Source organism: Symphalangus syndactylus, chromosome 6 (assembly GCF_028878055.3).
Source record: "Symphalangus syndactylus isolate Jambi chromosome 6, NHGRI_mSymSyn1-v2.1_pri, whole genome shotgun sequence".
NCBI lineage: Eukaryota > Metazoa > Chordata > Mammalia > Primates > Hylobatidae > Symphalangus > Symphalangus syndactylus.
Window position 1 is genome coordinate 55,546,517 of NC_072428.2, and position 24,408 is coordinate 55,570,924.

At 43.1% G+C, this 24,408-nt stretch overlaps 1 protein-coding gene across 5 annotated transcripts; it reads left to right on the forward strand.

Annotated features, from left to right (window-relative positions):
- Positions 1-1,799: 1,799 nt before the first annotated feature.
- On the forward strand, positions 1,800-24,404 carry NEU3 (neuraminidase 3). 5 transcript variants are annotated; one of them, XM_063641355.1, is made up of 4 exons: positions 1,800-1,921; positions 2,223-2,350; positions 7,712-7,923; positions 18,912-24,404. In XM_063641355.1, the coding sequence occupies exons 2-4, from the start codon at positions 2,257-2,259 to the stop codon at positions 19,989-19,991; spliced, it is 1,386 nt and encodes a 461-aa protein (XP_063497425.1). In that variant the 5' UTR covers positions 1,800-1,921; positions 2,223-2,256; the 3' UTR covers positions 19,992-24,404. The 5 variants fall into 5 exon arrangements, with proteins under 5 accessions (XP_063497425.1, XP_063497427.1, XP_063497428.1 ...); XM_063641357.1 differs by lacking the exon at positions 1,800-1,921 and having other exon boundaries at positions 2,113-2,350; positions 18,912-19,124; positions 20,125-24,404; XM_063641358.1 differs by lacking the exon at positions 1,800-1,921 and having other exon boundaries at positions 2,113-2,350; positions 7,712-8,114.
- Positions 24,405-24,408: the final 4 nt, after the last annotated feature.

The window sequence follows — 24,408 nt, forward strand, 5'->3', positions numbered from 1 at the left end:
TCATTTCCTTTTCTACCTTTTTGGGATTTATTCTGTTCTTCTTTTTCTACATTCTTAAGTTAGATCCTTAATTCATTACTGTTTTGTTGTTCTTATCTCCTGGTATAGGGTCTTTATTTGAGTTCTCCCAGAGGCAAGTTCTGAGACCAGGACCTGAGAGCAGTAGTATATGTGAGAGATGCAGGGAGTGCCATAATGAGGTGGGAAAGTAGGAAGGGAAGAAAAGGTGAGCAATAAGCGTGTAGCTTTTAGTAGATATTGATAATTGCTGTCTAGATTCATTAAATTCATTGTGTCATTAAAAGACAAAATGATGAAATTCTATCATTGATTTGGTATTGGTCAGTTAATTATTTTATGAAGGAGAACTTTTCCCCATCAACTATTTAGTTACCCAGAAATACGGTTTGTACAGGAAAGGCAGAATAAAAAGCTGTTTTCCTTAGCAAACTCTGAGGTGACCAAAGTGACATTTTTCTCCATATGTCAATATGAACTTTCTTTGCAGTCCTTGTTCTTTTTGATGTTCTAATTTTTACATATTTGGCCAGTGGAATCACCTTCAAATTGATTCTTATCTTCTTTTGACATGACCTGAAATAGTCTTTTGTGGCTTTCTTGCTTTCTGTTAAGATGTTCTAGGCTAGTCTTATAAATGTTCTTCCCTGCACCTAAAATCAGCCATTTTTTCCATGGAACCCTGGTTCCCTTGGGGACAAAATAGTATTTTAAGACCCATTATTGCCGGGCGCGGTGGCTCACGCCTGTAATCCCAGCACTTTGGAAGGCCGAGGCGGGCAGATCACGAGGTCAGGAGATTGAGACCATCCTGGCTAACACGGTGAAACCCCGTCTCTACTAAAAATACAAAAAATTAGCCGGGCATGGTGGCGGGCGCCTGTAGTCCCAGCTACTCGGGAGGCTGAGGCAGGAGAATGGCATGAACCCGGGAGGCGGAGCTTGCAGTGAGCCAAGATGGCGCCACTGCACTCCAGCCTGGGTGGCAGAGAGAGACTCCATCTCAAAAAAAAAAAAAAAAAAAAAAAAAAGACCCATTATTTGGGCTTATTACGACTGAGTTCGTCTCTGGTTCTAGGCCTTTTTTTTTTTTTTTTAGAAAAATACAGCAGGTTGTATTGAGGTTGGCACCTATGTTCTTTCAAAGAACCCTCATCATTTTGTGAGTTCTTTCCTTATGGCACCACGATGTTCCAGGCTCATCTTGTATGTTCCCTGCCTCAGCACAGGATTTTTTAAATGAGAAAAATATCACGAATTCAAATTTACAGAAGCTTTACATTTTTATATCCTGTAAGTTAGCAGTCTGTCTTTCCTTTTATTGGCATTTGTAAAATTTCTTCTTTTTAAAATTGTTATATTTTAGAGACAGGGTCTCGCTCTGTCACCCAGGCTGGAGTGCAGTGGTACAATCACAGCTCACCACAGCCTCCAGCTCCTGGGCTTAAGGCATCCTCCCATGGAGGCCTTCCAAAGCGCTGAGATTGCAGGCATAAGCCACCAGGCCCAGCCTATTTCCTTTACGTTGTACTTAGTCCCAGATAAAAAATGACCTTAGATCAGTCCTTTCCTCTTTGGCTGGGGAGAGGGGGGCTTAAATTCCGGCACTGTGAAACAGAAGAATGGACTCAGTGCTATGTGACAAATCTATGTATGTAAATGTGTGTATATACACACACATAAATTATATATATGAATATATTTTCATTTTCATATTTTGCAAGGAGAGTAGCCAATGCTCTGGACCTCTGGTCCTTTTTGTAGGGTATCCTCTGAGGCCCGGAACCTTTGCTCGACTCTCAGGCTGTCCAGGGAAGCTTTAGGCAGTGATACCGAGCTACAGACCAATATAAGAGCTCGGGGCTGTGGCACTGAAGAGAGGAGGCGGCCGTTGGGAACTGAGGTGGGCCCAGGGCTTGAGCTGAGCTGGCGAGGGTGGAGGTGGTGCCGATCCCACGCCGTGGTGGGGACCGAGCTGCGGGCTGGAGGGAGGGGCAGCGCCGAGGGGGCAGGACGGGGAGGGCTCGCGGAGGAGGCCAACGGTTGGCCTCAACCGCCACTGACTACAGCCTGCGCCCGCCTCTTTTTGTTGCCGTTACCTCTTTCCGGCAATCGACACGCTCTTCGCTTCTCGGGGCTTGTCTCCGTGTCCTCCGTCTCTGTTGTTTCTCCCTCTCTATCCTCCTCTGTCTTCGTCTCCCCAGCCTTGGGGCCGGTGCCTCTCCCGGGCTTCGGCGAATGAGACCTGCGGACCTGCCCCCGCGCCCCATGGAAGAACCCCCGGCGTCCAGCTCTGCCCGGACAGAGACGGAGGAGCCGGGGTCCAGTGCAGGTGAGCGGGGTTGGGAGACAGGAGAGCTCCCCGAGGAGGACTCAACTGTGGGGACTGGTTTTGCAAGACCGTCTGCGCTTGGGAAATCCAGCGTTGGATTATTGAGACAGAGCCACCTAGTCGGCTAGGATCTGACCTGGCCGGAGTATTCTTGGCTAGTCCTATTTTTATTCGTTCTCACTGAAGCCGAACTTAAACCTCAGAATTATCACTCCAGAGATGAAAGGGAACTGAGACTGGAAAAGCCCTGCTTACCAGAGGTCTCTGGGCGGCAGAAAGAGCCCTGAGCTTCAGTTTCAACTTAGGAGACCTGGGTCTTGGTCCAGATTTTACTGTGGAGTGGCGTTCAGTAAGCTTTTTCCCCATCCCGGGCCCGAGTTTTCCCATGTATACCATGAGAGGGTTTAGACTGCAGATCTTCAAAGGTCTGGCACATGGTAGGTGCTCCTTAAATATTACTTGTTAGGAGTGAATAAATGAGATAGGAAGGCCTCCTTCTGGGATTCACTGGAGGCTCATTGGGTTAGTTGGAGGCTGTGGAATTACATTATTATAGTCTGAGAAGTAGGCGGTATTATCTCCATTTTATAAGTGAGGAAACTGAAGCTCAGAAGTAAAGTGACTTGCTAGTAAGTGTCAAAGTCAGACTTAAGAGTCCATGCTAGGCTATACTCTCTCCCAGTAAGAAAGCGGGGAGGACTTGATGGGAAAGTGATTATATCGAGCAGCAATTAATCATTTGAATTCTCTGCTTAAATGAACCCCAGAGCAGGCCCATATCTGATTCTTTTCTATCCCCAGTTTCCATCACCTGATTTGTGTGAAACGGTTTGGGTGGGAATGCCAGAATCACCATCTATGTTACTTCTGTCATCAACGATCAGCATAATTACAAAAATTAATGGCTCTAATTGTTATAGTGATAATAAAGCATAGATGAAATTGTGAGGACATCAAAATTTATAATTAAAGACACCTATTAAAACAGCAGTTTAAAATTTATAAAGCACTTTTGAGTGGTTCTTCATATTGATCCGCTTAGGTAGGTATTACTATCCGTAGTTTACAAGCAAGGAATCCAAGACCTAGAGGTTGAGTAACCATCAAAACGTCATGCAGCAAGAAATGGAGCTGAGACATGAATCCAGCCCATGTGATAAGTGCTTCTCCTTTGGTGATTATTTCCCTATTTCCTCTCCATTTCCTTTTTTTTTGAGACGGAGTCTTGCTGTGTCACCCAAGCTGGAGTGCAGTGGTACAATCTCAGCTCACTGCAACCTCCATCTCCTGGTTTCAAGCGATTCTTCTGCCTCAGCCTCCCGAATAGCTGGGATTACAGGTGGATGCCACCATGCCCGGCCAATTTTTTTTGTATTTTTAGTAGAGACGGGGTGTCACCATGTTGGCCAGGGTGGTCTCGAACTCCTGACCTCAAGTGATCTGCCCACCTCAGCCTCCCAGTGCTGGGATTACAGGCATGAGCCACCGCACCCAGCCTCTTCCTTTCCTGTTCTGAGCCCTATCCGGCTCCATGCCTATCCTGTGCTCCATTCTTCTTATCACCTGGAGAATTCCTGTTTAGATTTAACTAATAGTCACATGTTGACTGATGATAGTAGTGTTGGTTTAACTTGTAATTAAGGTGTTAAGAGTTTAAAGTATGTTCTCTTTCAGCAATAAAGAGGGATTTAAATGTTTTTAAGAAAGGGAGTTGTAATTGTTATTATTGTCATTGTTATCCACAGGATTCAAGGAATAAAACTAGAATATACAGTAATTGGTAGTTTCAAAATAGTAACTGTCATATATTGCACTCATACTATGTCATAGGCCTTGTAAGAGCCACTGTAGTTAAGCATTTTATTTCTATCACCTACTCTACTGAATTGTATAGGGGAGGATCCTGAAGCATAGAGAAGTTGAATAACATGCCCAAGGTCACATAGTCCTGGCCTGGTCCAAATCGTATATTCTTAACCATTACATCAGCCTGGCTCAGAGACAGATTGTTTGCTTAGAACAAAGCCTGACCCTCCTGGGGAGGAGAGCCTGAATTGAGGGGAGAGAAATGTGTTCTAGTATTGGGTGAGAAGATGGTCTCCCCTTGCTTATCTTTTGATTCTGCTGTTGAGAGCCTGGGATTGAAATGAAGGGAGGCTTTTCTTCTGGACTCAGCAAGGCCACTCCCCCAGTTCCCTTCATGATACTGAGCCATAGTTCTTTTCCCTTCTTCAAGTTAGGAACAAGTGACTAAATATTCATATGCTATTGATAAAAGTTTGTCTTGACTGACACTAGGAGGCTGTAGCCAAAAGCAGTGCAACTTTGCCCTATAGTTCATTGTCCTGAAAGCTTCCTGGAAGATTGGTCTAAAATCATCATGCCATTCCTCTGTCAAAAATTCTTGAGTGGTCTCCCATCTGTGGAATAAACACCTTAATAAGATATCTAAGCCTGCCAGGATCTGCACTGTGCTGACCCCTTCAGTCCCACCTCTGCCCCATCCCTTGCACTCCACCTTACTGTAGTCACACTAAACTACTGAGAGGCCCCAAAACTCACTGTGTTTTCTGTCTCCTATAGGCTTTTCACATCCTCGTCCTCTGCCCTTCTCCTTTTCACCCTCAGTTGGCTGATCCACTGTTCATTCTTTAAGATCTGGCTCACTGATTCATTAAATCATTCAACAAAAATTTGTTGAGTGCCTGTTACTTACTAGGCATAGTTCTAGGTGTCAAGGTGGAGCAATAAGAAAACAGATGTACCCTTGCTGTTTCTGGAGCTTCCATTTTGTAATATGTATTAAACAAATGTAACGTAGGGGACATCAAAGTGTGATAAGTGGTGTGGAGAATAGAACAAGGAAAGAGGTTAGGCTGGGGCAAAGGAGTTGCAGAGAAACCTTACTGACTGGATGACGTTTGAGCAGAACTGAAGAAGGTGAGGGAGCATTTTGTGGCTCTCTGAAACGAGTGTTCCAGGCAGAGCCTGTGACTATATGAGGCGGGAGCTCTTTTGGCTCAATCGTTCTCTCCAAAAATCCTTCTCTGGTGCCTTGATCTGGATAGATGCCACTTTTCTGTTTTTCTACTTGCTGTTGTGTTTACCTCTAAAGTAGCACTTATTACATCATGTTATAATTGTCCATGTATATGTCTGTTTCCCTCACTTGGATTGGGTTTCTTGAGAGCAGGAACCTCTGATCCTTCTCTGTCTTCTCAGCACCTATTTTAGGGCCTGACACAGAGGAGGCACCTAGAAATATTTATTGAATAAATTGTTCTTACAGCCTGATAATATTTACAAATGATTTGTAAAATTGGGTTTGGATGACAGTTGGTTTGAGGAAAAAGTAATTCTAAGGCTGCTTTTTGTCTGTCTGGCTTGATTCCCCTTTTGGACCTCTGAGAAGTGGAATGCCTGGTTTTCTTTAAGAAGAATACTTGGAGACTCCATTGTGAGCATTATGGCAGGGTAGCCAACCTGTAAAATGGTGGGTAAAATATAACAAAGCCGGCCGGGTACGGTGGCTCATGCCTGTAACACCAGCACTTTGGGAGGCCGAGGTGGGTGGATCACCTGAGGTCAGGAGTTTGAGACTAGCCTGGCCAACATGGTGAAACCTGTCTCTGCTAAAAATACAAAAAATTAGCTGGACGTGGTGGCAGGCGCTTGCAATCCCAGCTACTTGGGAGGCTGAAGCAGAATTGCTTGAACCCAGGAGGTAGAGGTTGCAGTGAGCCGAGCTCACACCATTGCACTCAAGCCTGGGCAACAAGAGCAAAACTCCGTCTCAAAAGAAAAAAAATAACAAAGCCCTTTATAGCTGAATTTTCGAGACAGCAAGAGAAATCTCCAGGGACCTGGAAACCAAGAGTGAACTGAAAACCAGAGTGGTTAGCTCCTTAATTTGCCCTCAGCTGCACTGGATGTCTCACCTAGAAACTTGGACTTTAATAGGCCTGTTGTTATACCAAATGAAGCTATAGGTCCGCATGGGTTAGACTCTAGTGGGTTTTTTGTTGTCGTTGTTGTTGGTTTTTCTTTTTTTTTTTTTTTTTTTTTTGAGACGGAGTCTTGCTCTGTCTTCCAGGCTGGAGTGCAGTGGGGCAATCTCAGCTCATTGCAAGCTCCACCTCCGGGGTTCACACCATTCTCCTGCCTCAGCCTCCTGAGTAGCTGGGACCACAGGTGCCTGCCACCACACCCGACTAATTTTTTTGTATTTTTAGTAGAGATGAGGTTTCACCGTGTTAGCCAGGATGGCCTCGATCTCCTGACCTCGTGATCCGCCCACCTTGGCCTCCCAAAGTGCTGGGATTATAGGCGTGAGCCACCGCGCCCGGCCTGGTTAGACTCTAGTTTTTGACAGAGGATGGCATGTGAAATACTCACATGAAGCTAGGTCCCTTGAAAATCTGCACCCTGTGTAGGGTGTATACCTTCTGATAGGGTGGACTAGTATCTTAATTCATTTTCTGTTGCTTGTAACAGAATACCTGAAACTGGATAACTTATAAAGAAAAGAAATTTCTTACAGTTATGGAGTCTGAGAAATCCAAGGTCCAGAGGCCACATCTGGTGAGGGCTTTCTTGCTGGTGGGGACTCTGCAGAGTCTGGAGGTGGCATAGGGCATCACATGGCAAGAGGGCTGACTATGCTAGCTCAGATCTCTAGTTTTCCTCTTATAAAGCCCCTAATGCAACTCCCATGATAACCCATTCATCCATTCATCCATTCATGAGGACAGAGCCCTTATAACCCTATCACCTCTTAGAGGCCCCACCTCTCAACACTGCCATATCGGGGATTAAGTTTCAACATGAGTTTTGGAGGGGACAAATATCAAACCAGATCTACTAGGAAAAAAAAAATTCTCCCTACTGACACAGAGAGAAGACAAAGAGATTGCCTTTTATCCTAGGCTTTCGTACAGAAAAAAAGTTTTCCCAGAAAATTCTTAACCATAGGCATTCACTCATATAGATACCCAAATGGCCTAGAAACTCCAAGCCAAGAAGTTGACAATAAAAATCACCTCAGGCTGGTAATAACCCTGGATGCTTGGCAAAAACAAACGCAAAACCGCTCTGCTCCAAGATACATACTTGATACAGGCCACATAGAATTCCCACAGGGTCTGGAGTTAATGAAATTCTCATTTGTTAAACAAGAATGTATATTGCTTGCTTTGTGCTATTGAGAGCATATGTTATTCCTGTATAAATAAACATTTGAATATATCTGTGCCCCCCCCCACCCGCCCCTTTGCTCTCCAGAAGTGAAATGATGAAGCAGAATTTATATGCAGGCCAGCATCTGGGTATGGACACACATTGAGCTGCCTTCTATCCTTGCAGAGGTCATGGAGGAAGTGACAACATGCTCCTTCAACAGCCCTCTGTTCCAGCAGGAAGATGACAGAGGGATTACCTACCGGATCCCAGCCCTGCTCTACATACCCCCCACCCACACCTTCCTGGCCTTTGCAGAGAAGCGTTCCACGAGGAGGGATGAGGATGCTCTCCACCTGGTGCTGAGGCGAGGGTTGAGGATTGGGCGCTTGGTACAGGTGACTCTTCATCCCAGATCTGAGTCTGGGCCTCAGTTTCTCTTCACAAAGCTCAGAGCTCTTCAGGATCTGTGCCTTTTCTCATCAGTACAGGAAAGCCCTGTGTGGGGAGCAGAGGCAGAAAAAACAGCAAAAACAATGGCTCTCACTGAGTGCTTATTGTGTGCCAGGGGCACATTGGGTCCTCACAGGTACTGTTTTCGGTCATATTTTACAGACAAGGAAACTGAGACTCAGAGAGGTTGCCATTTGCTCAAGGTTATACGGCTATAATAAAGCAGTAGAAGCTGGCTTCAAACTCAGTCGCTGACTCCAGAGACCTCCACAGTTATTTAGATTCAGCTAACATATGATGTGCCTTTCATTTATATTCCATTTAATCCTCGTAAATCACCCAGGGAAGTAAGCATTGGTAGTCCAATTTTGCTGATGGGAGATCCTAGTGCTCCAAGAGGTAAGTGACTTGCTCAGGACCACATTTAGCAGATGACAGGGGGGATACCAGTAATAACCACGCTTCTACTACTGAATGCTGTATGTGAGGTACATTTTATTATCCCCATTTTGCAGGAGGTAACCAGGCCTGAGAATTAAGGTCATTTGCTTTGGTCACATGTCTAATAAGTGGGAGAACTAGAGTTAGAGCCCTTCCTCTTCAGTAGAACATTTTGACTGTATTTTTAGTGAGGAAAGAAGGGTTACTGTTCTTTGGCCTGGAAGCTACAGGGTTATTTCAGACCCCAAATAGGCATATGTCGGAGATATTGTGGATTTGGTTCCAGACCACCACACTAAAGTGACTATCACAATAAAACAAGACACATACATTTTTTGGTTTCCCAGTGCATATAAAAGTTATGTTTACACTATACTGTAGTCTATTAAGTGTGTAGTAACATTATGTCTAAAAAAAGGACACACCTTAAAATATTGCTGAAAAGTGCTAATGATTATTTGAACCTTTGGCTAGTCAATCTTTTTGCTGGAGTGGGTCTTGCCCTGATGTTGGTGGCTGCTGACTTATCAGGGTGGTGGTTGCTAAAGATTTAGTGTATTATTATTATTTTTTTGTAGAAGCATTTCTTACTTACATAGATAATTTCTTAAAGTAAGACAATGGGCTGGGCACAGTGGCTCATGCCTGTAATCCCAGAACTTTGGGAGGCCAAAGTGGGAGGATTGCTTGAGCTCAGGAGTTCAAGACCGGCCTGGGCAACATAGCAAGACCTTTTCTCTAATAAAAATAAAAAACATTGGGTGGGTTTAGTGGCGCACACCTGTAGTGGCAGCTACTTGGGAGACTGAGGGGGAGGATTGCTTGAACCCAGAAGTTCAAGGCTCCATTGAGCTGCGATTGTGCCACTGCACTCCCGCCTGGGGGACGGGAGACAGAGCAATACCCTGTCTACCCCCAACAAGAAATAAGACAACAATGAAGTTTGCTGAAACAATTGACTCTTCTTTCACAAAAGATTTCTCTGTAGCACGCAATGCTACAGAATTTGATAGCATTTTTTCTTATAGTAGAACTTATAAATGAATCTTCTCAAACCCTGCTGCTGCTGTATCAACTAAGTTGATGTAATATTTTAAATCGTTTGTTGCCATTTTGACAATGTTTACAGCATCTTCACCAGAAGTAGATCCCATCTCAAAAAACTACTTTATTTGCTCATCTATAAGAAGCTACTCATTTGTTCAAGTTTTATCATGAGATTTCAGCAATTTAGTCACATCTTCAGGCTCCACTTCTAATTCTCTTGCTATTTCCACCATATCTGCAGTTACTTCCTCTACTGAAGTCTTGAACCCCTCAAAATCATCATGAGTGTGGGAATCAACTTCTCAGTGTCTCTTAATGTTAATATTATGACCTCCCATGAATCATGAATGTTCTGAATGGCATCTAGACTAGTGAAATTTTTCCAGAAGGTTTTCAGTTTACTTTGACCAGATTCATCAGAGTAATCACTATCTATGGCAACTATAGTCTTATGAAATATATTTCTTAAATAATGAAACTTGGAAGTTGAAATGACTCCTTGATCCGTGGGCTACAGAATGGATATTGTATTAGTGGCCGTGAAAACAACATTAATCTCTTCATACATCTCCATCAGAGCTCTTGGATGACAAGGTACATTGTCAATGACCAGTAATATTTTGAAAGGAATCTTTTTTCCTGAGCAGTAGGTCTCAACAGGGGGCTGTAAACAGAAATGCTTCATCCAGGCTTTGTTTTTAGAGCACTGGCAGAGTAGATTTAGGATAATTCTTAAGAGCCCTAGGATTTTCTGAGTGATAAATGAGCATTGACCTCAACTTAAAGTCACCAGCCTGTCCTTTGAAGGTTTGAAGTCAGACATTGACTTCTCTCTAGCCATGAAAGTCCTAGATGGCATCTTTCAGTAGAAGGCTGTTTCGTCTACAGGGAAAATCTGTTGTTTGGTGTAGCCACCTTTGTCAGTTACCTTAGCTAGATCTTCTGGATAACTTGCTATAGCTTCTCCCATCAGCACTTGCTGCTTCACCTTGCCATTTTATGTTATGGAGATAGCTTCTTGCCTTACACCTCATGAACCATCCTTTGCTACTTTCCAACTTTTCTTGTGCAGCTTCCATACCTCTCTCAGCCTTTGTAGAACTGAAGAGAGTTACAACTTTGCCCTGGATTAGGCTTTGTCTTAAGGGAATGCGGTGGCTGGTCTGATCTTTTATCCAGACCTCTGAAGCTTTCTCCCTATCAGCAATAAGGCTGTTTTGCTTTCTTATCATTCCTGTATTCACTGGAGTAGCACTTTTAATTTCCTTCAAGAACTTTTCAGCCTGGCGTGGTGGCTCACGCCTGTAATCCCAGGACTTTGGGAGGCCAAGGTAGGTGGATCACGAGGTCAGGAGTTTGAGACCAGCCTGACCAACATGCTGAAATCCCGTCTCTACTAAAAATACAAAAAAAAAAAAAAAAATTAGCCAGGCATGGTGGTGCATGCCTGTAATCCCAACTACTCAGGAGGCTGAGGCAGGAGAATCGCTTGAACCCAGGAGGCGGGGGTTGCAGTGAGCAGAGATCAAGCCACTGCACTCCAGCCTGAGTGACAAAGGGAGACTCTGTTTCAAAAAAAAAAAAAAAAGAACTTTTTCTTTGCATTTACAACTTGGCTGTTTGGCACAAGAAGCCTAGCTTTCGGCCTGTCTTGACTTTCAACATGCCTTCCTCATAAGTTTAATCATGTCTAGCTTTGATTTAAAGTGAAAGATGGGGAACTCTTCCTTTCACTTGAACACTTAGAGGCCATTGTAGGGTTACTAATTGGCCTAATTTCAATATTGTTGCGTTTCAGGGAATAGGCTTAAGGAGAGGAAGAGAGATGAGGGAACAGTTGGTTGGTGGAGCAGTCAGGACACATATAGCATTTATCAAGTTCACTATGTAATATGGGCACAGTTGTCGTACTCCAAAACAATTACAGTAATAACATCAAAGATCACTGATGAAAGATCACCATAACAGATATAATAATAATGACAATGTTTGAAATATTGTGAGAATTAACTGAAACATGACAAAGACATGAAGTGAGCACATGCTCAGTTCAGGGTTGCCACAAACCTTCAGTTTTGTGGCAATATCTGACAAATGCAGTAGAGCAAAGTGCAATAAAATCACATATGCCTGTATTTCTTATTGTTGCTTTCCTCTCTCCCAGGGCTAGCTTAAATGAGACAATGGTTTTGAGAGTCTTTTGTAAAAAATATATATAGCTGTGTCATCTCTCTATATCTATATAGTAGGCACTTTAATACTCCTAACCTACCCTGCTTTTTTACCTACAGATGCCTCAAATCTGACCATTAAATCTTCATATCCACAGCAGATAACCTTCTTCTGCTGTTAAAGTGCACAGTGCAAATGCTATTCTGCTGAACATGGGCCTTGCCATCAATCCCTATCTTTGCTTTTGATAACACTGGCTCACATTTCTCTTGGTGAAGTTTTTTACTTTGTGGGATTTTCAGTTCCTGTTCTTTCACCTTATCTTCTCGTGAGTCCTTCTCATGGCCTCCCGGGACCAGACTTCTGCATGTATAACTAGCCTCCACAGAGGCCCAGCCCTACAGCACAGTAGAACTTGAGATTCTAGCTCTTTCTTTTCTTCTAGGACAAGCATTGCCTGTGGTCATTGGTCATGTTGCACTGTTTTTGATCACAGACAGTAGGCTGTTAAGCATTTTTTAAAAATACTATTTTTTAGAGACAACTTCTGTGTTGCCTGAGCTGGTCTTGAACTGCTGGCTCAAGCAATTTTCCTGTCTCAGCCTCCTGAGTAGCTAGGACTACAGATGTACACCACTGTGCCCAGCCTTTTAAATTTTAACTATCTATCTGTTTGTCTGTCTGTCTGTCAGTCTGTCTAGAGATGAGCCCTCTCTGCGTTGCCCAGGCGGGAGTGCAGTGGCTATTCACAGGCTTGATCATTGCATACTACAGCCTCAAACTCCTGGCCTCAAGCAGTCTTCTCACCTAAGCCTCCTGAGTAGCCGTGACTACAGGCAGGTGCCACTGAGCCCAGCAAGCATTTTTTATCAGACCACGCCTGTTGCATAACTTCACTACTCAGTAGTCACACACATTCACAAACATGTCCACTTTAACTCATTCTCTCTTTATTTCATTCTCTGACTTATTTAATTGTAGAATCTTGAAGTTAGAAGAATCATGAGCCCAACTTCTTTCCCAATATAGAAATCTGTATTCTATTGGTAGTTACTAAAATCTTAGTGATTAAGAGCATGGCTTTGGAGTCAGTCAAGACCTATCATTTATTGGCTTTGTGGCCTTGGATACTTGACGCTTCTCCGTTTCATCAGCTGCAACATATAATTAATAATAGATACTACATAGTAAGAACTAAACATTTGTCATTTTCCATTAAGGGTCTCCTTGCACAACTCTTCAGCTGAGCACCTGATTGCTGTGGCAGCTGTTTTTTATGTGTGAATGAGATGATCTCTACTTCTCTATAATTACCCATTGGTTTGTTCTGCCTTCTGGGGCAGTCAATCTATACAAAATGTAGATAAAATCTCTTTTTCAGAGAACTACTCTCTGAAGTACCTGAAAGCTGCATTCATGCCCTCTGAGTATTCTGTTTTCTGGGCTAAACAGCTTCAGTTCTTTCTGTAACTTCTTAGGGCACAGTCCTGATTTGGTTTCTGGCTCCTTGAAAATTGTGATTACTGTTCTTGGGATCTGGTCTGAGATAGCAGTGTCTTTTTTAAAGTAGGATACTCAGAATTGAACCTGGGACTCCAAGGGTAGACCGGCCAGCTCAGCAATGAGGTGAGCTATCCTATCTTGTATTCCCTTTCATGCAATTGAAGGTAAAATAGCACTTTCTTGGTAGCTACATAGCACAATTGATTAATGTTGAGTAGATGGTCAGCCAAAACCTCCAAGTCTTTTTCACATTTGTTGTTCTTTTTTTAAAAAAAAAAAAAAATTGTAGTAAAATACATCTAACATAAATTTTACCATCCTAACCATTTTTAAGTGTACAGTTCAGTATGCCAAGTATATTCAAATTGTGCACCCAATCTTCAGAACTTTTGATTTTTCAAAACTGAAAGTCTACACCCATTAAACCGCTCACCATTTCTCCCTCCTCAGTCCCTGGCAACCACTAATCTACTTTCTGTTCCTATAATTTTGACTACTCTAGATATCTCATATAAGTGGAATTGTATAGTGTTTGTCTTTTTGTGATGGCTTATTTCACTTATATAATGTCCTCAAGTTTCATCCATGTTGTAGCATATGTCAGAATTTCCTTCCTATTTAAGGCTGAATGATATATATCATTGTATGTATATACAATATTTTGTTTATTCTTTTTTTTTTTTTTTGAGGCAGGGTCTCACTTTGTTGCCCAGGCTGGAGTGCAGTGGCATGATCATGGCTCTGCAACCTCGAACTCCTGGGCTCAAGCAATCCTCAGCCTCCTGAGTAGCTGGGACTACAAGTGTGTGCCACCATACCCAGCTAATTTATTTATTTATTTATTTTTTGTAGAAATGGGGTTTCAATATGTTGCCTGGGCTCCATTCATCTCTTGATGGATACTTTGGTTGCTTTTCCCTGTTGGGTATTGTGAATAACATTGCTATGAATAAGGGTGTGAAAATATCTCTTTGAGACCTTGCTTTTAATTCTTTTGGACATAAACACAGAAGTGGAATTGCTGGATCACTTGGTAATTTTATATGTAATGAGAAACTGGCATGCCATTTTCCATAGTGGCTACACCATTTTATATTCCTACCAACAGTACACAATGGTTCTAGTTTTCTACATCCTCACTGACATTTGTCATTTTCTGGTGTGTGTGTGTGGTAGCTGTCCAAATAGGTGTCAGGGTGATACCTCATTGTGTTTTTTAGTTGTATTTCCCCATTAATTAGTGATGCTGAACATGTTTTCATATGCTTGTTGGCCATTACATTTGTTCTTGTTTTTCTTTTTCTTTTTTTTTTTTTTTTTTGAGATGGAGTCTTACTCCGTCACCCAGGCTGGAGTGTAGTGGCACAATCTTGGCTCACTGCAACTCTGCCTCCTGGGTTAAAGCGATTCTCCTGCCACAGCCTCCCAAGTAGCTGGAACTACAGGCATGTGCCACCATGCCTGGCTAATTTTTTTTTGCATTTTTAGTAGAGACAGGGTTTTGCCATGTTGGCCAGGCTGGTCTTGAACTCCTGTCCTCAAGTGATCCACCCGCCTTGACCTCCCAAAGTACTGGGATTACAGGCATAAGCCACAGCACCTGGCCTACATTTGTTCTTTAATCAGTTTACCCCATGCAAATTTTTAAGCCACAACCTGTTTTATCTCTGTCAAGCCTCAGCTTGTTTTATATGTCCCATTGCTCTAGCTAGTTGAGATCATCTTAGATTCCAAGGCTTTCATGCTGTGTTTACTCTTTTTTCCACCTTCATGTCAGTTGTATGTTAGATATATCTGGCTCAAATAATTTTCTTCTCTCAGCCATTAAGGATGACTAAACTTCTGACTTCTCAAAAACTAGACTGCTTAATAAGCAAGCTGACTTGATCACATATCTCTGGCATGTTTAGTGTGCTCAGGGCACTCTGGTGTAGAATGGGCTGTCCCAGAGATCTTGAATTCCCTGTTGATCTAGCTTAGTTCAAGGACGGAATGGTCTTTTATCCAGAAGACTGCGAGGGGACTCTTCCATGCGATGGGAGTTAGCACTAGATAACCCTTGTGGTCCATTATGGCTTAGATTTCTTTTTTGTTTTTGAAACAAGGTCTTGATCTGTCACCTAGGGTGGAGTGCAGTGATTGATCATAGCTCACTGCTGCCTCGAACTCCTGGACTTAAGTGATTTTCCTGCCTCAGCCTTCCAAGTAGATAATGTAAAAATTATCTAGACCCAGATCATGTAAAACAAAATGCTTTGTAGAGATAAGGACCCACTATGTTGCCCAAGTTGATCTCAAGCTCCTGGCCTCAGGCAAATGGCTCTGAGAGTCTATGATCAGAGCCTGCTTAATCTGTTTTGTCCATTTCTATAGAAATTAATTTTTTTAATTTATTTTTTGTTTTAGGTAGTTAATGCATTTCATATAGCTGAAAAATAAAAATAGTATAAAAAGATATATATCTCATTTCCATTCCCCTACCTCTTATAGGCAATCACTATTTTTTCTTGTTATCTTTTCAATGCTGCTTCATACAGAAACAAAGCAAAACAAGTATGTACTCTTAATAGCCCTTTTAAAAACTTTTAAAAATGTGAAGTGATAACATATACAGAAAACATAAAACATAAATGTAAAATGCACAAAACATAAATGTCAGCTCAATGAGTTATGACAAAGCCAACACTTGTGGACTCATATATAGAACTCACAACTAATATTCCAAGAAATAGAATGTTGTCAGCATCTGAGAAGCTTCTCTTATGGCCCCGCCCTCCTTCCCAAAGGAGAAGTTGATTATATTAAGTTGATTTATAGCCCTAGAGTTTAGTTTTGCTTATTTTTAATTTATGTATTCTTTTGGTCTGGCTTTTTTTGTTCAGTATTTTTTTTTTTTTTTTTTTTTTGAGACAGAGTCTCGCTCTGTGGCCCAGGCTGGAGTGCAGTGGCGTGATCTCAGCTCACTGCAAGCTCTGCCTCCTGGGTCCACGCCATTCTCCTGCCTCAGTCTTCCGAGTAGCTAGGACTACAGGCGCCCGCCACCACGCCCGGCTATTTTTTTTTTTTTTTTTTTGGTATTTTTAGTAGAGACGGGGTTTCACTGTGTTAGCCAGGATGGTCTCAATCTCCTGACCTCGTGATCCGCCCACCTCAGCCTCCCAAAGTGCTGGGATTACAGGCGTGAGCCACCGCACCTGGCCTGTTCAGTATTCTTGAGATTTATCCAAATTGTTGTGTGTAACCCTAATTTGTTTTTCATTGTTGCTTAGTATTCTGTCGTATGAACATACCACAATTAAGTAATCCATTTTACTATTGTTAGATACTTGGGTTAGTTATTATAAGTATAGATTATACTGCTATGAATATTCTTCTATGTTATTTTGGTACTGCAGGCATACATTTTGTTGGGTATGTAGCTAGGAGTGGAATTACTGGCTCATGTGGTATGTGTATGTTCTACCTAAATAGATAATGTCAACCAGTTTTCTAGAGTGATGGTTTTAAGGGCTGTTCTGCCTCAGTTCCATCCTTATTCCCTGGATTTGGCCCTTTAAGGTTCCATCTCAAATTACATGACAGTTTACCAGGCCTTCAAGTTTTGTCCTTCTACTCCATAAGGTTGTCAAATGACTTGCTCAGCTTCTCAGCCTTTCGGTTACTTCTTTGAGAATTACTAGGGTACCCTAAGGGGAAAAGGGACCAGCCAACCTCTATGAAAGAACTCAGCCTGTAATTCTTCATTCTCTTGTTTGCTCTCTGGTGCTTCCAGATATTTTGTTTTTGTTTAAATATTTTACCTATCTTTTCAAGTTCTCAGTGGAAGGATTGGTCCAATTATTTAGTTTGCTGTAACCAGAAGTCCCTTTCCTCCACATTTCTGATGCAAAAAGTAGCATACTACATACACTATTCTGTATTTTGCTTTCTTTATTTAAGAATATATTATGAAAATCAGGCCAGGCGTGGTGGCTCACGCCTGTAATCCCAGCATTTTGGGAGGCCGAGGCAGGTGGATCACCTGAGGTCAGGAGTTTCGGACCAGCCTGGCCAACATGGTGAAACCCCGTCTCTACTAAAAATAGAAAAATTAGCTGGACGTGGTGGTGCAAGCCTGTAATCCCAGCTACTCAGGAGGTTGAGGCATGAGAACTGCTTGAACTTGGGAGGCAGAGATTGCAGTGAGCTGAGATCGCACCACTGCACTGCAGCCTGGTTGACAGAAAAAGACTCCATCTCAAAAAAAAAAAAAAGTATGGAAATCTTTCCATATCACTATATATGGAGAAAAGGTCTTCCCCCACATTGCATGTTCATTTCACCCATCCTCTATTGACGAATATTTGAGTTGTTTGTAGTATTCTGCTACTTCAAGCAATGCTGTATTTGAATAATCTTATACATACTTAATTTGATGAGCAGATATACCTTAGGATGAATTCCCAGAATTGGGCATGATGGGAAAGGATAAATGTATTTGTAATTTTGATATATGTCCTACATACAGGTTGAACCATTTGCACTTCAGTCCATATATGAAAGTGCCAGTTTCTTCACATTTGTCAACACAGTATTGTCAAGCTTTATGATTTTGCTAATTTGATAGATGTGAAATGTTATGTCAATTTAGTTATTTTGTTTTATTTTTATTTTTAGAGATGAGGTTTTGCCATGTTGCCCAGACTGGTCTCGAACTCCTGGGCTCAAGCTATCCTAAAGTGCTGGGATTACAGCATGAGCCACTGTGCCTGGCCATTGTCAGTTTAGTTTTAATTTGCATTTCTCTCTTATGAGTGAAGCTGAACTTTTTTTTCTCTTTCTGTGAGTTGTCTGATCTTGCCCTTTGCCCATTTCTGTTGGATTCCTGGAAATTTTCCTACCAATTTCTACTATTGTTTTGAAAATATGTTAGGGAGATTAGACCTTTCTTTATTTGCAATATGTCTGATTAGGCATTATCTCATTGTATCCTTATAATAACTCCTCTGTGAGGATGTTATTAAATTTTCCATTTAACTGATGAAGAAATTGAGGTAAAGTAAGATTAAGTAACTTGCCCATAGTCACAAAATAAGTGATGAAAGCATGGTTTGAACTAGGTGTCTCTGAATCTATGCTTGAGCTTTCGACAAAAGTTATGAATTGCCTTCCCAGTGTAGTACAGAAAGGAAAAAAATTTGTCTTAAATTTCCCTTTATTTGCTTAAAATTTCTGTATTTGTTTGCCTTGCTTTGCTTTTCTTCCTTTTCTTTTTTCTTTCTTTCCTTTCCTTTCTTTTCTTTTTTTTTTTTTGTCTTTCTTTCTTTGTAAAAATATTTAGCTCCTATTACGTACCAGGTGCTGGAGAATCAGTATTAGTAACTAATAGTATAAGCCTTCAAAAGGCTCATAGTCTAGAAAAGGAAGACAGTCATAAAAAGTTACAATGTTATACAATAAATTTATTAGGAGAGGAGAGTGAGTTTCATGGAAGGCTTTATAAAGGAGGTGACTTTTGAGTTGGGTATGGAGGATGATTTGGAAATCTAGATGAAATGAGGAAGAGCATTCCAGACAGAGGAGACAGCTTGTACAACATTTAGCATTATCTCTTTCCAGCTTTTTAAGTTATCCTGTAATATCTGAGAATTTAGTGAGTAGTTAGGCTTTCATGATTTTGTAAATTTCAATATCATTTATTTCTTATTTATGAAAAATACTAATACTTTTAACGAGCTTCGTGTTTTCCTGTTAGTATCTCACTCCTACTTTCTCCCTTCTCCTTGTCTAGTGGGGGCCCCTGAAGCCACTGATGGAAGCCACACTACCTGGGCATCGGACCATGAACCCCTGTCCTGTATGGGAGCGGAAGAGTGGTTGTGTGTTCCTGTTCTTCATCTGTGTGCGGGGCCATGTCACAGAGCGTCAACAGATTGTGTCAGGCAGGAATGCTGCCCGCCTTTGCTTCATCTATAGTCAGGATGCTGGATGTTCATGGAGTGAGGTGAGAGACTTGACTGAGGAGGTCATTGGCTCAGAGCTGAAGCACTGGGCCACATTTGCTGTGGGCCCAGGTCATGGCATCCAGCTGCAGTCAGGGAGACTGGTCATCCCTGCGTATACCTACTACATCCCTTCCTGGTTCTTTTGCTTCCAGCTACCATGTAAAACCAGGCCTCATTCTCTGATGATCTACAGTGATGACCTAGGGGTCACATGGCACCATGGTAGACTCATTAGGCCCATGGTTACAGTAGAATGTGAAGTGGCAGAGGTGACTGGGAGGGCTGGCCACCATGTGCTATATTGCAGTGCCCGGACACCAAACAGGTGCCGGGCAGAGGCTCTCAGCACTGACCATGGTGAAGGCTTTCAGAGACTGGCCCTGAGTCGACAGCTCTGTGAGCCCCCACATGGTTGCCAAGGGAGTGTGGTAAGTTTCCGGCCCCTGGAGATCCTGCATAGGTGCCAGGACTCTAGTAGCAAAGATGCACCCACCATTCAGCAGAGCTCTCCAGGCAGTTCACTGAGGCTGAGGGAGGAAGCTGGAACACCATCAGAATCATGGCTCTTGTACTCACACCCAACCAGTAGGAAACGGAGGGTTGACCTAGGTATCTATCTCAACCAGACCCCCTTGGAGGCTGCCTGCTGGTCCCACCCCTGGATCTTGCACTGTGGGCCCTGTGGCTACTCTGATCTGGCTGCTCTGGAGGAGGAGGGCTTGTTTGGGTGTTTGTTTGAATGTGGGACCAAGCAAGAGTGTGAGCAGATTGCCTTCCGCCTGTTTACACACCGGGAAATCCTGAGTCACCTGCAGGGGGACTGCACCAGCCCTGGTAGGAACCCGAGCCAATTCAAAAGCAATTAATTGGCTTAGGACCCAATTTCCATAGATGCAAATGGCAGTTACAGCCAAGTTAACAGAAGCTACTGAAGTCTACAGAGAACCAAAAAACTTAATATTCTGTTCCCTACCTTTTTTCACTTCTCCCCCCTCAAAGAGCAAAATGAAAATTTTGCCTTAGCTACTGCGGTGGAAAGAGCACTGAACTAGGAGTTGGAAGACCAGGATGTGGTCCTGGCTCTGCCACTGGCTTGCTTTTAGACCTTGGATGTGTCACCTGAACTCTCTGGACCTCAGGTTTCCATCTGTAAAATGAGAGTATTAGTTCTAAGATTTCTCATCTTCTCATCCCTAGGACAAGCATAGTGCCTGCATGCTTCATGATCAGTAAGTCCTGGCTGCATAAAGGACTCTGATGTCAAAATGGAAACCAGGGGACTTATATTTTCACATGACTTACACCTCATTCAAGTGTGAGGTTACAAGCAGGTGTCATGGCAGGAAGGAAGACCAGATCTGTATGATTTGTTCCATTTTTAATAACAAAAATATCCACACCCTTTTAATAATGCTCAGAGCTCTGTAGGCTCTCTATCCTAGAGGAATTGAGCAAAACAGAAGAATCATGAAGTCTCCTACCTTCTACAGCTTTGTAGTTCTGCTTACCTTCTCTTCCTCATCCAGAAAGCATCATTTTCTAGGGAAAACAATGAGAATCTCAATGCCAGTAGTACTGGATAATAGTGCATATTGCTTCTGGTGGCATTACCCTGATGATGGGCTGAAGTTCATTTATTAGGGTGGTTCCCAATGGGAAAAGGACATGGATTAGGACTTTAAAACACTAGACAGAATTTCCCACAGTCTCTGCCCTCAAGGAGTTCACCAGTTTATGGGGCTAGAAGAGCGAGAAAATTCAAGAAAATAAATGTAGCTGGTGGGAGAGTTTGTAGATGTTGGGCTATATGTTGGGGTGATGGTAGCTCCTGATGTAATTTTCTTAGTTGCATCTTCAATATGCCTGGAGTCGTCTGTCCAAGGCTTGTCCAGGCTTCTGGGTTTCCCTTAAGTTTGTTTTTCTCAGGATATTGTCCTGGCCCAGCTACTCCTTTACCTGTGAGAAGATCTTCACCATTAGGAAGATCTCTGGACCCCCAGATCTCAGAATCAGGCCTATTTGTGTAGGCCCATGGAAATCACTACTTGTGAAGTAGGGATGCCTTTTTGTCTAATGGTTTTCGTGCTGAACTTAGTCCATGCTGAGTCTCTCAGATGATACCACGTTGGTTGTTCTTACCTTAGATTGTTTCCCCCATAGCCTGTTATTGCAACAGAAATTCTATCATGAGAGATTTATTTTTTTGTCCCTATTTTAGGAGTCTAATGCTTAAACTGGTATCAACTAAATATATTTGGTGTTGTATAATGACCACAGAGAACAAGTCTTAGTCATGAAATATAGCCTAGGAGGCTAGGGGTTACAGTTGCACTAGTTGGGTAGAGAGAGTCCTACAAGATAAAAGTGGAGATTAACTTTACCTACTTTAGCAGATTGCTTAAGCCATGGCTTAGAGTGGCTTTTAAAAATCCCCTTAGCTTCTCCTACGTTTGCCAAGGTAATCTTCCCAATACACAATTTTTCACTCATGTATACATTTATCTAAATATTTCTTGAGTGCCTAATACAAGGTACTTTCTACTGCCATTCCTTGGCTCTAAATCATTTGTGGTTTTCCATTGCCTATTATAATGTAAAGATGTTTACATTTAGCCTGATATGTAGGACCTTCCAGCTGTTGGGTGAAATAATGCACACTTTCCTCTACTTCCTTATATGAGGCCCACTGTCAGGAAAAACCTCTGTCAAGTTGGCAGGTGGAGGGTGGTGGAAGTCTAGGGATGGGCAGGGTTGGTGCAGGGAGGAATTGGGGAAAGGGAGAGGATTAAAAGGGCAGCCCCCTCCTGAGTGGTAGAAACTCCTTGTTCAGCAAAGCTTTCCTGAACACTGTACTGCAAGTGGATAGGAGTAGGGAGGATGGCCAAGTCGTACAACCAGGGCTAAAGGATGAAAAGAACGAGAATATCAACTTCTTTTTTTTTTTTGAGATAGAATCTCACTCTGTCGCCCAGGCTGGAGTACAGTGGCACAATCTCAGCTCACTGCAGTGTCCGCCTCCTGGGTTCAAGCGATTCTCCTGCCTCAGCCTCCTGAGTAGCTGGAATTACAGATGCCTGCGACTACGCCCAGCTAATTTTTTGTATTTTTAGTAGAGACGGGGTTTCATCATGTTGGCCAGGCTTGTCTCGAACTCCTAGCCTTGTGATTCGCCCGCCTCGGCCTCCCAAAGTGCTGGGATTACAGGCGTGAGCCACTGCGCCCAGCCAAGAATATCAACTTCTTTAAGGCTACTCAAGAAGGGAGTCAAGGCAGGGACCTTGGTCTGTGCCATTGTGACCCAGAGAAGTCTAATACCAGTACTCATAAGAGGTCCATCTCTAAATTGCCCTCCTCTTACTTCTTCCCCCTGCCTCATGTTTTTTCTCTTTAATGACTAGCATGGAAACTCTTTAATTGGGGCAGGCCTGTGTGCTTATCTCAGGAATAGTAAGAAAAGGGGGTTGGGAACAGGGGAGATCCAGAATAAAGACTTGAGAAAGGGACAGAGTGGGTAATGGCAGCTGTGAAGAAAAAGAACAGATCAGAAGAGTCCTGGCACCTTAGGAAGAGAAAGTGTCACAGACACGAGGCCTAGGCTAGAGATGGTGTAGGTGGTAGCTGCTGTGAAGAAGAAATGACAACAGATTGGAGCTGTTCCCTGAAACCTGTGGGAAGGAAGAGAGACCTGCACAGGCCAGCACTTAGCTTGTGGAGAAGGTCCTAACCCAACACTGCAACTTTAAGCTGGCTTAACTTGTCCAAGTTCCAGATGACCAACAAAGACAGCTATAGACACTCCAACTCTGTGCCAATTACCCAAGGCCTTCAGGGCCCTGGGACTTATTCCATGATACTGGTACCCTAACTGAACCCATTTCAGCCACTCAGATTGATAGGGTGGAAAAGACAGGGCAGGTGGTAGCAGCTGTGAAGAAAAGAGGAAAGCAGATGGGTGGCCTATAATCTACAGGCATGTAGAGAGGACTACATAGGCCTCCGTCCTTTGCCCTCAGGAGCCCCCTTCCTGTCCCTTGGACTCTTAGAATGGATCCTTCCAGCACACATGGCCCAACACTGAGAGTGCAGGAAGCATGGTTAGGGGCCTCCTGCTGCTGGTATGTACCCATGCCAGCCTCCTGCCGACACAGCCTACTGGCTGTCTTCATGTTCTCACTATTCACCTCAGGCCATTGTCTAGGTACTTAATTTGGACTTGTTTCCCCTGGTCACCAGTCTCCCCTCAGATATTCACAGGACATCAAGCAGCTTCAGCCATGGGTAAGAGGCTTTTCACTCTGCCTGTTGGGTAGCCCAGAACACCCGCAAAGGTCAACCTGAGTCTCCACAGCCTCCTCCCCAGGGCAGTAGGAATTGATATCTCACTTTCACCAGGTTAGGCTTCTCACTCTTCTCGAGTAGGCCATAATCCACCTCTTCAGTAGGCCATGCATCTGTCTCTGCAGTGCCAGAATTCACAGTCTGGGCCTCCCTTCGGTCCTTACCATAGGCTGCCATGTATTATTGTCTATGTTGTGCCCTGTAGGCCTCTGCTAGGCTGTGAACTCCTTGACTGACTCCTCACTGTGTCCTTTTTACCTTGAATCACAGTGGCTTATCTAAAAATATAAGCTGTTTTTCTGTCATATTCTGAATTCCCTGAAGGTAAGGACTATGTCTGATTCCTCTCTTTGTTCTCTGCACCCAGTGTAGGGCCTGAAACAGAGTAGCCAACAGTAAAGATACACTCAATGAATGAATGAGTCAAACATCCTTAGCCTCAGGAGCTAATTGAGAAGGCTAGGGGGAGTTGCTCTGTAGGGAGAAGGATGTTGCATCCATTTGTAGATTGTGTAGCATTCAAAACTGCTGAACACTCACCCTCAATGTATATTCTCTGTTCTGGCCTGCTTCCAGGTCAGTTACACTACTTCCTGGGATGGGCCTTTCTCTGGCTTAAGCTTGGTTGTCCCTAGCTTTCCCAAGGATCACAGCCCAAAAGGCGCAGTGGGGAAAATTTATGGCCTATTCGAGAAGAGTGGGCACCCTAATCAAGCCAAGCCTTGATTTGGGGTTCTCACTTCACTGGTATTTTCCCTCTGTCCGCAATTGGATTTTCTATAGTTACTACTTTTCCAGGCCTCCAAGGAAGATTCTGAGGCTCGATGTGTTCTGACTGTGTCTTGGCTTTGTGATGCTGAGTGCCAGAAATACTCTGTACTATAAAAACTACCATTGTTCTTTGAAACAACAAAGAGGAATAAAGAACTTAATTCTGGTGACTAT

Coding starts and splice junctions, on each gene's coding strand:
- NEU3 (XM_063641355.1), top strand. CDS start 2,257: ATGAGACCTGCGGACCTGCCCCCGCGCCCCATGGAAGAACCCCCGGCG. Junction 2,351..7,711: donor GGAGCCGGGGTCCAGTGCAG/GTGAGCGGGGTT, acceptor CTATCCTTGCAG/AGGTCATGGAGGAAGTGACA. Junction 7,924..18,911: donor GGATTGGGCGCTTGGTACAG/GTGACTCTTCAT, acceptor CTCCTTGTCTAG/TGGGGGCCCCTGAAGCCACT.